The sequence below is a fragment of the Myodes glareolus genome, chromosome X (assembly GCF_982192425.1).
Source record: "Myodes glareolus chromosome X, mMyoGla1.1, whole genome shotgun sequence".
Classification (NCBI taxonomy): domain Eukaryota; kingdom Metazoa; phylum Chordata; class Mammalia; order Rodentia; family Cricetidae; genus Myodes; species Myodes glareolus.
In genome coordinates, this window is record NC_142053.1 from 3,722,606 (window position 1) to 3,736,379 (window position 13,774).

A 13,774-nucleotide genomic window follows, 5' to 3' on the forward strand; every position below is an offset into this window, starting at 1 on the left:
AGCAAACCCTTTAATCTTGAAATGGATTATTACAAGAAAGAAAATGGAGGATCCTGGAATTATTTTTTGTGGCAATGATTTAGAGTTTATATAATCAATATATACTGATGTCCAGTTTACCATAGATATAGGCAACTAGTATATAAATATTTTTAAAATGTATATATGCATAATTTAAAGTATAAAATATTTTATATAAAACACACATAATTATTTTATTCTGTAAACTGAGAGATCCTCCAAGTAACAACCCTAGCATTGAGAATTAATTACCCAGTAAAAGGAAGTAGGGTGCCTTGAATAAAAGGTTAGTTCTACATAATGAGCCTGCAGTATCTTGTAGTATGAGAATTTAGGAGACATCCTAAGTGTTTAATCCAGCAGAGCTCACATTACTGGAAACTGGACAGGACTCAAGTTTATTAGTGCTTATTTTACTTACTAGCCAGGAAAAAGAAGGAATGAAATGAGGAAATAGAGAATTATAAAATTAAGGAACATAGCAAATAATGTTATTATTGCAGCATATTTTGACATTGAATCAGATATACTATCTACAAAACAGCTTGTGCACCACCTAAGGTTCAGGTACATTGCATAAGATGAGTCAGAAATATTGCAAGAGCCAGGGGATCAGGGAGTTTGCTGTGAGACTGTGTCTCCCAGGGATGTCAGAAATTACACCCACAAAGTCTCACCAACATGACTGCCCAAATATAAGCAAGGACAACAATTAAATATGCCAAAGAGGATGGGGGAAATCCCAGGAGGCCTCAATCCTACACAAAGAACTATAGGACACTAACGAACACAGAGGGTGGGAGAAATAATCTTTTCCAAGGAAGAGCACACCAATTGGTTATCCAGTACCATATAGTCAGCTCCCAAAACACCTATTATACAGATTGAGAAGGTTCCATTATGTATTTAGGAATATATACATATACACATATGACTGTAACAATAAAATGAATAAAAAGGCCATTAATCTGAAATTAAGCCAGAAGTGGTATAAGGGAGGATTTGGAGGGAGGAAATGTAAGTGGAAATTATTTAATTATATTATACTCTAAAAAATATAATAAAATGCATATTTAAGGGATAAACAAGAAGAACACATGGGCATTTGATGATTACTTATTTCATTTATTTGCATTTATTTCTTGTATTCACACAAACATGCATATGCCATAGCATACACATGAAGTTCGCATATGAGGAGCAAAGAAGTCTTGAATGAATATGCAATAATCAGGAGAAGTTCTGAGTGAATCTGTACTATTGACAAGGAGCAAAGCTTCAGAACCATAGAAATTGACAAACCTTTCTTGAGGCAGGCTCAGGAAATTATCAAAGCCTTCCCCTGACCTGTGTGCAAATGTTGACAGAGTTTACAGAAAGTATCTACTAATTGTAGCTTCCTAATCCTGCATGTTTACATCTTGAGGCTGCTCCCCCAAAGAGTCTTCCCACGAGACTAGTTAATACCTCCTTTTTGTGCAGCAATAATGCTCTGAGGTTCTGGGATATTGCATACTTGGTGCCAGCTCCATCACAGCAAGCATGACTCACCGTATCCCAGCTTTTCCATACCTGTGTCTGTCCTGTCTTCACTTTCTTATCACCCCAGGTATCCAGAACCAAGGCATACTGGACACAACAGTCAGAGGACAACTTTGTGCAATCAATTCTCTTTCTGATATGTGCTTCCAAGAAGTCGAACTCAGGTCCTCAGGCAACAGTGCAGTTTACATGCTGAGAGATTTCACTTGCCCATCAATGATTACTTATTTTTTAAGAAGTATAACTACACTGGATTTATGTTTCATAAAAGTCTTATTATTTATGCAAAGTATAGGAAAACTTAGAAATAAAATCTTTTTAAAAAATTTCCCACCTCTTTTTTTAAAAAAAAATTTTTTAAAAAACACTATTTTTTCTCATTTTACATGCCAAATACAATTTCCACTCCCTCCCCTCCTTCTGATCCCTCCATCTTACCCCTAATCCCACTCCTATTCACTCCTCAGAGGGTAAGGCTTCCCATGGGGAATCAACAAAGTCTAGCACATTGCTTTGAGGCAGGACCAAGGCCCTCCCTACTGTATCTAGACTGAGCAAGGTATCCCTCCAGAAAGAATGGGTTCTAAAAAAAACCAGAACAAGAAGTAGGAATAAATCCTGGTCTCACTGCCAGTGGCCCCACAGTCTGCCCTGGTCATACAACCGTCACCCACATTCAGAGTGCCTAGTTTGGTCCTATGCTGGTTTCCTTGCTGCAAAGCCATTGTTCAAAGGCTTCCAGTAGCTCAAGTCAGCTGTTTCAGTGGATGGCCCCCTCATGGTCTTGAAATCTTTGCTAGTATTCTCATTCCTCCCACTCTTCGATTGGACTTTGGGAGCTCAGCCCAATGCTCCGCTGTGGATATCTGCATCTGCTTCCATCAGTTGCTGGATTTAGGTTCTGTAATGACATTTAAGATAGTCATCAATCTGACTACAGGGCACGGTCAATTCAGGCACCCACTTCACTAATGTTTAGTAGCAAGGAGAACCCTAAGAGAAACATGCATATATCCCACTGGGAATGGGAAATAGACAAGATCTCCTGAGAAAATTGAAAGTGTGGGAGTGGGGAGGAGGATGGAAGGTTGAAGGAGAGGAGGAGGGAAGAAAGAGAGCAGAGAGGAGAACTTAAGGGAACTGGGTGGTTGAGATGGGGAAAGGACGGAGATGAGAGCAAGAAAAGAGATATCTTGATTGAGGGAGCCATTATGGGGCTAGCAAGAAACCTGGCACTAGAGAAATTCCCAGGAATCTATAAGGATGACCCCAACTTAGAAATAAAATCTTATGGCTTGGATTTACTTCAAATTATTCCAGAAGCAAGAAATGAAAGTAGGTGTGAATTTTTCTAATAATAAAGTCTTCTAAGTATTTGTTACAAATATTTTTCTCCTATATATTAAATTAAGGCCTTACAATGTATAATCACATGCATTATATAATATATATGTAAATTATATTTTAAATACATTATATCTTTTATTTAATTTGCAATTATAAGTAAAATTGATCATTTAAAGATTTGATGCAAGAAAATACATTGAAACTCTAGGTAGTTTGTGAGTACAGTTCTACAAAATGGTCTAGGAGAAACATATTATCATCATACAAAACTATGCAAAAGCATACAGAATTATGTATACAGAGTTGTTCAATTCATTTTGCTAGTCCAGTACATCTTGATTCCAATATCAGATGAGAAACCACATGTAAATAACGTTGAGCCAGGAGCTCTCACATAAAAGCAAATATTCAAATATTCTAAATAACTTGATAACATATTCAGCATTGCTATAAATGAAATGAACAAACAAGCCAGTTTCAAAGGATAAAATATGATTTAATGTTAGAAAATGCTTTTAATTTAAATTCCTTGCATACAAATTGGATGATTAAAAAAAAACTTGATCATGTTGATGGCACCCAAAAAGCTTTTTAAATCAATTCAATAATTTCCCGAATAAAAGAGAAAGCAAACTGACAGTAGAATACAAGTTGATTCCCATCTTTAATTTCTTCTTTTACCCTTTCAGCATTCAGTAATGTGGTTTTTCATTTCCATGAGTTTGTGAAATTTCTAAAGATCTTTCTTTGATGATTTCAAGTTTTATTCCATTGTGGTCAAATAGAATACATACTGATGACAAATGATCTCCTGGACAGAAAGATCATGGTATCATTTGTTGTTAGGATGGTATAAATGAAAGCAACCATGAGCAATACCCATCTATTAGAATAATACAAACTGAAAAAACAGACCATGCCAAGTGTTGGTAAGGACAGTTGGATCTCTTATACACCTTGAATGATATTTAAAACTCTTAAAAATGAAATATAAGAATGATAAAATTGTTGATCATTTCTAGACGATTTCTCATGGAATTTTTTGGATCTCTTATGTGTTTCCATCCTCATTTGAGTAATTTTCCTGTTTGTTCCTCTTTAACTTTGTTCTCTTATCTAATTATTATAGTCAGGCCTTAAAAAAGGCTATACTGAAAGAAATTGGACTAGTGGACAGCCCTACTTCATTCCTGACTTGAATGGAATTACTTGTAGTTTTTCTCCATGTCTATTTTTATATGTGAGAAATCTGGGCATTGAGGTATAAACATGCCTTGCATAAGGTCTTTGCTGAGAACTATGTGTTGTCTTCTTCACTGAGGGACCTTTTCTACAGCTGTTATCGTGTCCCCTCTGGACCAGCTACATACATCCTGAACAGCTATAGCTACCTTCCTTCACCTCTCTCTCTCTCATACACACACACACACACACACACACACACACACACACACACACACACACACACATTAAAAACAATGTCTATATAAAGAAACAATTGAATGGCAAGGATTGAAATCTACATCATAGATTTCAGAACCTAGCTACTACTCACAGCCTTAGAGCCCCTCTCTATAGATGACCTGAGGTTCTCTTTTAGCAGTGTAGAAGCAACAATGTATTATAATAGTAATGGACCAAATGAGATTTAGAATTTGAGTGGGTCTTTGCATCTATATTTGTTTCTTGTGCCTTTTCTTAGGATCCTTTCCTTCTGTTTGTTTTGTATTATTCTAATATGTGAGTTTTTATGTTAATTATATTATATTAAGCTTCAGATGTCTGATTCTTTTCTAATGAGAGACAGAAAAGGGATAGATCTGGATGGGGAGGGAAGCACAAAGGAACTGGAAGAAGTAGAGGGAGTAGAAAATCAGGATATCTTGCATGAAAAAATATATTTTCAATTTTATGAAAAGATTTAGAATGGATATATTCTGCTTTTACTTTTGGTCCCCTGTTTGTGCAGCCTTGTCACAGTTCCCTATGTCTTTTGAGTATGTCATCTCTGGTTTACCAGGGTAGCCACATGGGAAACTGGATCAGTCAAGAACTGTCTACTAGGTAATAAGTTTATACTACTTTGTTCTAAGTGGACTGCATAAATCAATGGCAACCCTTGTTTCTTTCAGACCTCCTAGGCATTCAGACTAAATTTCATAGGAAATGTGGTGGCAAGTGTAAAGGAACCTAAGAAGATTTTAGGAAGCAGGAAGCTGAAGAGACCATACTCAGAGATAGACATTTGGGAACTGCAGGTGTATAGGGAGTCCTTAAAGGGCACTGGAGTAGACTAACTAGACTTTGGAATAGAGCCTGGGAGAGTTCCAGCAAGAGAGAAAAATGAGAAGGCTTGGAACCTGAAGCAGAGGGTAGATTGAGGAAGCTCATCCACAGATAGAGGATCCCCAGAACACAGTCCTGCTTCTGTTGTCAGCCCTGCAGAGGGGACAGGCAAGTAGGAATGAGGCCCTCCCTGTGTTCAACAGAACGGAATGCTGAGAGGTAGACTAAAGGTCATGAAGCACAGGGTCTAGATTTTAACTGGGATCAAAGTGGTGACAATGACGGTACAGAGTATACCCCAGAACATCCTGTTCCACCACTGCTACCAGGACAGGATGGCTCTGGGCATGTTTACAGATGTGACAGCCACTGAATTGAGCCTCACAGGGTGAGAGAAGAGAAGCATTTATCTAAGGTCCAGATAATCAAGATATATTGTGTCCGTTTGTTGCTCTAGTTGGCAGTGTGAATCTGGGAGAATGGCACATAAAACTAAGGCATACTAAAGTCTCATACAATAGCCAACTTTGTTCAGATCATCAGGCAATTTATATTATGAGGGTTAAGAAGAATTACAATAGCAAGTTGTTCAATCACAAGGACATTCCACTCATGCAAAAACATGTTTTTCCATAAAGGCATATGAATAGAAATACCTGAAGTAAACTCACTCCTCGCTGCTACACCTGGGAGAAGCACAAAAACACATTCCAAGAACAATTTCATGTTCTGAAGAAATTGAGATCAAAAGACTCTTGTTTTCTTTGAGTTTTCTCGCAAGCACTCAGAAGTCTCACCACACAACTCCCTTCTTGGACAGTATTCTGTCAGAATCCGTTTGAGGGCCCTGCACCAAACTTAGACTGACTTGTGAGAAGGAGTTCATCCTGAAACTTCTGCATTCTCATCAAAGGACTTGAGGAACTTGAAGTCTTTTTCTGCTATTTCTGGACAGGAGACAGTTATGCTGTTTAGAAGACAGTTATGCTGTTTTGGGGTTGAGCTGAGAGAGAGAGAGAGAGTGTGTGTGTGTGGGGGGGGACTGTAAAGGCAACATCCCAGGCCAGAAGGTCTCCAAATGGTGTAAATTCGCTCCCCAGATTAGTTTGACATAAGGTGGCCCCTAACTGTTGTAAGGAGACTCTAGCCTCTCCATTTCTGGGGTGCTATTTTTGGACATTCCAGCGAGAAAGAAGAGAGTGCTGCTTGTGGAGGGAAAGTAAAGCTGTGGTTAGCGGGTCCCCCAAGGTACAGTTAAGTTTCCAGGAATCCTCAGACTGAGAGTATGGGCTGTGGGAGCTGGGCATAAGAACATAATACAATATAGCTCTGCCAGTGTGGTAGGCTCAACCAAATATGGGTTCAGTTATGTAAATGAGTCCCTTTTCTTCTCTCTAGGGGAAAATGTTGTCCTAGGAGTGATTTTGGAGGGTACCAGAGAGGAGTGAACCATGTGATGGGAGTCCATGTTGAAGCTGAGTGTGTCTCAGAAGCTGCTCTACATACACAGACCTGAGATACATCGTGTCCTTTTGAGGGCCCTACATCAAACTTAGATGACCGTGTGGGAATGAGCGCCTCCCCAAGTTTCCGAATCTGGGGACCAGGGGATTTCAAAGCCATTTTGTGAGGTTCCTTGAGTTTAAAGGGCACATCAGTGCTGATTAGGAAAAGCCCATCCCCACCCAGTCTGACACATCCGGGGACTTTGGGGGCTCAGCGCCATTTTGTGAGGTTCTCGGAAGGGAGATGGCAGCTCATCGCTTTCAGGGTTGAGGTGAGCACTTCAGGAGGCAAGAAATGGGCCCTTTGAGGAGAAGCGAACCCCTATTGAGGCAGCCCTTGCCTGTGGATGGCCTAGACACAAGTGGGGCCCACATGAGCAAACAGGAACCATCTAGTTCTGTGAATGCTCCAGGGACTAAGGGAGTTCAAAGCCAGCATGTGTGGTTCCTTGGGTTTAAAGGACGATTTAGTGCTTGACTTGTGGGAAAGAGCTCCCCCTAAAGCTTCCACATCCAGGTACCAAGTGGGGGTGAGGGGATGAGAGCCATTTTGTGAGGCTCCTTGAGTTTAAAAGATGCCTTACTGCTGATTTCTGGGAAAAAGCCCCTCCCCGGCCTTTTGAAACCGGGGACTTTGGGGAACTAGGCATTGTTTTGTGAAGTTCCTATAAGGGAGGCAGACTTGCTGCACTTTCGGAGTTGAAATGAATGCTTAGGGTGGGTGGAAAGGGACCTTTTCAGGAAGAGGGATCACAGATTATGGAACTTCATCGCATGGCACCAAGTGAGGCTCATTTGGAGGTGCCCGTATAGAAGCCTGCTCTTGCCTGGGATTAAAGTCTGACTGGACCCATTGGAGAGTGGCCTGGGGAAGTGCACTTAGTACAGGGAACCTCAAATTGTAACTGCATCCCTGTGATGAGCACTGTTTTAAACAGTGGCTCAAGGGTATTATTAAGCCTTTTGCCATCGGTCACTGTGGATCATATGGAGGAATGATGTTTAGAGGTCTTTAGCATAGAGGGCAGCTTTCCTTTCAGGCTGTATTTGGAAGCCCTGAGTAGAAGAGTAGAATGCAAAAGCTTCAGTTCCTCCAGAGGGATATCCGAATGATAATTCCGTTAGGGTCCTCTAGAAGGAATTTACCGGTTCTCACAGTACTTGGCACCTAGGAGTCATTTCGGAATTTCAGATAAAGGAGGAGCACTGGCCTCTTTCAGTCACTGTAGGGACTGGATGGGGACTTGCAGAAGCCCCACCCCAGATCAAATGGCAGGGACTATTAACTGCACTGTGTCCTTTATATAGTCATAAAAAAATAAAAGCAAAAACTGGCTGAATTGCAGAAACAGGTTCCCCCTCCTTTAGCATCCACATGCAGGGAACTGGGGTACTTAGGGTCATTTTGTGAGATCGGAGTAACCTGATGAACTGCATCTTTGCTTTGAGGATGGTTCAGTAGTGACTTGAAAGAATAAGCTCTAACGTACTTCCATGTCCACTTCTGTGGCTGGGGGACTTGGATCCTTTTTATAAGGTTTCTAGAAGAGAGAAAGCCATGTAAGGGCTTTTGTGCTTTTTCGGAGATTTGAATGGATTATTCACTTTCTGGTTACAGAATTTTCCAGACAATGCAATTTAACCCCTTTGGCTAGTATGGCACCAGGTAGGCCTTCTACTTTCACATCTGTGGACTTGGGAATTTAAAGATATTTGTAAGGGTCCTGGAGGGGAGATAACCATTGCACTTGCTGAAGGTGGATTGTGGAGACACTTTCTAGAAAGAGGATCCTCAATTAATGTAGCCCACTTGTAAGACTGAGCCCCTTGCACTTCAGATCGTAGATAAACCTCCACACTCCTTCCAGATCTGAGCAAAGTAACCTGATGGAGGGCTTTTTTGCTTCAACTTATAGGGTATAACAGAGGATCAGGCCTTGTTCTGAGGTGATGGCTTCTGATCGCTGAAGGAGCTAGGAGACCCCTGATACTGTATATATAAAAGCTGCCTCTGTTGTCAGTTAAGACCAGAAGACCATGGATAATATTCAGGCATAAGGTGGGAATCAGAGGTGGCTTGCCTGACCCTGAATGATGGATCTGAGGGTCAGCGAGGGCCTTGTGAGAAGTAAATAGAACATTTTTCAGACTTCCCAAGGCAAGAGTGCACTATGTTCCTTCTGCCAGTCTTGAGGAATACCCCCAGTGGTGTTCAAATGGGCTCCACACTTGTAGAAGGAGCTGTGGGCCGCTTCTCGCAGCCCAGCTCCCAGTCGCCTGGCTAGCTAGCTCATACCCCGAAATAACAGCACAGAAATTGTATTCATTTAAACACTGCCTGTCCCATTATATCTAGCCTCTTCTTGGCTAACTCTCACATCTTGCTTTAGCCCATATCTAGTAATCTGTGTATCACCACGGGGTTGTGATTTACCGGGAAGATTCTAACCTACGTCCATCTCGGGCCGGAGCTTCATGGCGTCTGCCTGGCTCTGCTTTCTTTCTCCCAGCATCCTGTTCTGTCTACTCCATCCACCTAAGGGCTGACCTTTCTAAAGGCCAAGGCAGCTTCTTTATTTAACCAATGAAAGTAACACATACATACCTGACACACTTCCCCTCCCTCTTGCCTGTTTGCTATATAACAGCTTCTGGGGAATAATAAAATCGGTGGTTTGATCAGAAAAAAAAAGGAAAGTAACACATAGACAGAAGGCCTACCTACTCCACACACTAATTTCTGTGTCTTTCAGGAAGGTGAGGCCGAGAGAGGGGTATCACTAGAGAAGCAGAGAGAGTCACACCTGATTATCAGGGGAGGTATCTAGCATCTGCCAGCAATCAAGGTGAGCAGTCATGGTAAGAAATGAACATGTGAAAGTACCTATTGTCCCCAATACAAGCTCTGCCCTTGTTCTGATGCCTGGCAAGCCCTGAAAGGGTGAGGGTTGTGGCTGGATCTCCTTTCTGCCTCAGGGCTGGGGACAGGAGGTCTCAGAGATGTGACAACCCTGATAGTAAGGTCTTCAGAGGGTGAGCAAAGGGAAGGGTCCCAGAAGGAGCCAGATTCTAGACAGGAACCTCTCGTGATGATGGCATGTGTCCGCAGCCCAGAAATAGGGGACTATGCTATGCTGTCTGGCTGTGCCTGGAACCAGCCCTGTGGGGAACTAAATGGCAAAGTTACATGAACTACATCTGGCAGGAAGGTTGGACCAGTCTTAGGGAAGAGGAGTTCTAGTGTAAAGGGAGCCTGTCAGAGAGGACATGTCAGATGAATGCACTACACTAAAGGAACACAGCAGAGATTAGGCTGGGCCGTATAGACTTCCCTGGAGATCCCACTCAGTATAGAAGCAATATGGCACCTGCTCACACCTCCTGGGATTGTTTTCAGGATCTTTTGGAGTTGAAGAACTTGAGTGTGTGACCTTGGTTATTTGCAGGGCTTCCATGATTTCTCATCTGACTAGATGGGAACCTTGAGGATGGTTGGAACTAACCCTAGTTCAAGACACATCTGGGGGCTCACAGAAACCTATCTCCTGTGGCCCCATATTCCTGGGCATGATTGTCAGTTTGATCCCTTTGCCTTGTTTCTAGGACATTGGTCTCAGGGACCTGAAGACCCTGGTCAAAGGAATCGTAACTGAGGTCATCCAAGGGAGGCTCTCAGGGGTGCCAGGACTCAAGATAAGAACTGAGTGAGTCAAATCATTTATACAGACGGAGCCTGGTCCCTACCTACTAACCTGTTAGCTGAAGGGACCCTAGGAATTATGACTGTATTTCCTTCTCTTCTCTTTCATTTATCTCATTGAAATGGGCCTTTGGTTTAAGGCAGGTGGCCTCAGGCCATCAGAGGAAGTAGAGCCATCAAGGTAAGGATTGGACAGGTCCCTCATTCCCAACTCATGGACTAAATTTTTAAACTGAGATACCTTTTGCCGTCACCCTTGAATAGTTGTTACCAGATGAAGCCACCTTCATTGTCCTTTGTTATATTTCAGAGAGGATTGTTCCAGGAGTTTGCTTAGGGTCAGCAGATGGGAGGGATCCAGGAGTTTACCCCAGACCAGCAGATGGGTGCAGTTCAGGAATTTGCCCCAGGCCAGCAGATGAGAAGGGTCCAGGTGTTTGCCTCAGACCAGCAGATGGGAGGGATTCAGGAGTTTGCCCCAGACCAGCAGATGGGTGCAGTTCAGGAATTTGCCCCAGGCCAGCAGATGAGAAGGGTCCAGGAGTTTGCCTCAGACCAGCAGATGGGTGGTGTCCAGTCCCTGACAGGAGATAAGGGAGAACCCAGAGTGAGCACAGGGGGAACTTTAGAGTGGGACAGCTCTTCACAGTGTAATTCAGGCTACTGTCAGGAATGGAGATTCCAGTACTGTCCCTGCAGTCTGTGGCTATGAGGTTCCACGTCCTCTCTCACAGAAACTAAGAGATGGTCTTGGTCCGAGATGGTTAATCAGGTCAGACATTGGGGAACACCCAGGCATGGTCTGGGGCAAAGCTGAGGCACTCATGTGAATGTGCCACATGTGCCCCAAACATAGCAGACTCACTCTGCTTAGCCCCATACAAGCTTCTGGAAACCCAGAAGCCACTTCTCTGGCCCAGTTGCATTCTGAGGGAATTTTTTTGCTATTTCCCTCAGTCTTGTAAGAGACAAACCTGACAGAAAGCCAGGAATTTTTGTGACTTTAAAACATCATACAAGAGAAATCCCGTTATTGGCCTTTGTGAGCATTTCCAGTGGGGTGATTGTCAATAATGAATACTTACACTCTCCTCTATTTCCCCTAGGTCTTTGGATCTATATCATCGTGCTCCTGTCTGGTGTTCAAGACTAGAGACATCATGCCTAGACCTTGCAAGCGTAGGCGATGTATTGTTGAGGGAGAGCCTGAGGCCCAAAGTGAGACACAGGATCTAATGAGTGCTCCTGTTTCAATAGGGGAAGTAGATTCCTCATCCTCTTCTACTTGCTCCTCCTCTTTCCCCTCTTCTTTCTCTTCTTCCTCTTCTTACGATGGTTCAACAGCAAGCGCCTCAGAGGAGGCATTTGTTGACGCCAGGACATCAGGCCCTTCTCATAGTCCTCCAGAAGCCAACTCCTCTTGCACTACCATGATCTCCTCTCCATGTAGCCAGTTCAGTGCAGACTCGGAAACTGAGGAGAGTCCGGGTTCCCCAAAGGTCCTGCCATGTGCTGCTTTATTGTCTAAATGTGAGATAGATGTAAAAGTAGATGAGCTGGTGAAATATCTCCTCGTTAAGTATCTAATGAAAGAGCCAGTCACCAAGGCAGAAATGCTGAATAATATCATCAGAAATTATCAGGACCACTTCCCTGTGATATTTAGAGAAGCCTTAGAGTGCATGCAGTTAATCTTTGGCATTGACATGAAGGAAGTAGGGCCTGATGACCACACTTACATTCTTGTCATAGCCCTAGAGCTCACCTATGATGGGATGATGACTGATGTCCAGGGCTTACCCAAGTCAGGTCTCCTGATAATGGTACTGAGCATAATATTTATGAAAGGCAACTGTATCAGTGAGGACATGATATGGGCTATGTTGAGTAACATAGGCTTGTATGCTGGAAATGATCACTTCATATATGGTGAACCCAGGAAGCTCATCACTGATGATTTTGTACAAGAAGGGTACCTGGAATACAGGCAAGTGTCTGGCAGCCATCCTCCTTCCTATGAGCTCCTCTGGGGCCCAAGAGCCTATGCTGAAACAACCAAGATGAAAATCTTGATGTTTTTGGCCAGCATCACTGGGAGTGATCCCAGATCATATCCATTGTCATATGCCGAAGCTTTAAGAGAGGAGGAAGAGCGGGCCTAGGCTAAAAAAGCCTGGCACATGATACTATTGCTTTGGCCATCACACATTCTAGTGCTATGACAGTTTCCAGATCAGATAAGATCAGGTAGAGTTAGTGATCTAAGCAGTGGGCCCTCAATTCTAGAGCAGATGGGTGCACAGTGTAAACTATCCCACTCTTACTGTTCTGTATGGGTAATTTAGGGATTTTTTCCTCTTAGTATTCTAAAATGTTGCTACATTTACTAGAAAGCTCATCAGGCTGAAAATTTAAGCTTCCAGGTTGTATTAGTCATGCATTTACTGCTGTTTAGCCATGTTGAAAAGTGTTGCTATTTTGTAAAACAAGTTGGGATACTTTCCATCTGATCTGTAATCTGTCACAAGACACTATGGTGTTGGAATTGGTATTTCTTAAGCTATGGAAAAGAACTTGGAGAATAGAATAAAATTGTTAAATCACCTCATGATTATTAGTCTCTTCTTCTGGTTAACTAATTAAATTCTAACCCAAAATGTAATCAGCAGACTCCAGTTCTCCCAAACTTTCATTAAGCATATGGCCTTTGCAAGGCCTATTGTTAGCAGAGTGCCATACGAGAGCCAGATCTGTGCTTTCATGTAGATGGGATGAGGACAGGAGCTGCAACCCTGTGAGGAAGTCCGTGAGCAGTCCTTCTAGACTGCAAACACTACTATAGGAGGAGGGCTGCAGAGGGGTCTCCTGGGCTGAGCTGCCCAGTTTGGTGCTATAAACCAACCCAGCTCAGGAGTCTGGGGAGTTGATTTGATGAAACTGCAGAGGAGCTAAGGACAGGCTCTTGGGAAGTGTGACTCTTTTCAGGCTGAGAGAAGGAAACACTGATCTCAATATTCTTTTGTGGAGGTGGACACTGCAGTGTGGAGTGTCTCATAGAACACTCAACTAGCACATGCAATCATCTTAAAGCACAGACCCAAACTACATGGAGAGGGGTTCTGCCCTGGGACAGGGATGGGAGTGACAGCTGACTACACCATGTGTGCTGCATGGTTTACCCCTCCCTCTGCAAGGGATACCTGACACATAAGGAGGAAGCATGGAAAAGCAAGGTCTAGAACTCTTGACCAGAACTTCTTTGGCCCACTACTGAAATAACATTTTAATTCAATTATTGCCAGTGTAATTTGGACAACTGTAAGGAGACATTAGGGTTTGTGAAGTTGGTAAATGATTGAACACAGTAATTTAG

The 13,774-nt window shown here is 42.7% G+C and overlaps 1 protein-coding gene across 1 annotated transcript; it reads left to right on the forward strand.

Moving 5' to 3' along the window:
- Nucleotides 1-6,929: 6,929 nt before the first annotated feature.
- LOC125415446 (melanoma-associated antigen 10-like) lies at nt 6,930-13,004 on the forward strand. Its single transcript, XM_048457684.2, has 4 exons — nt 6,930-6,973; nt 9,455-9,547; nt 10,305-10,405; nt 11,508-13,004. Exon 4 carries the CDS (start codon nt 11,562-11,564, stop codon nt 12,561-12,563), a length of 1,002 nt encoding a protein of 333 aa, XP_048313641.1. The 5' UTR covers nt 6,930-6,973; nt 9,455-9,547; nt 10,305-10,405; nt 11,508-11,561; the 3' UTR covers nt 12,564-13,004.
- The last annotated feature ends 770 nt before the right edge of the window (nt 13,005-13,774 follow it).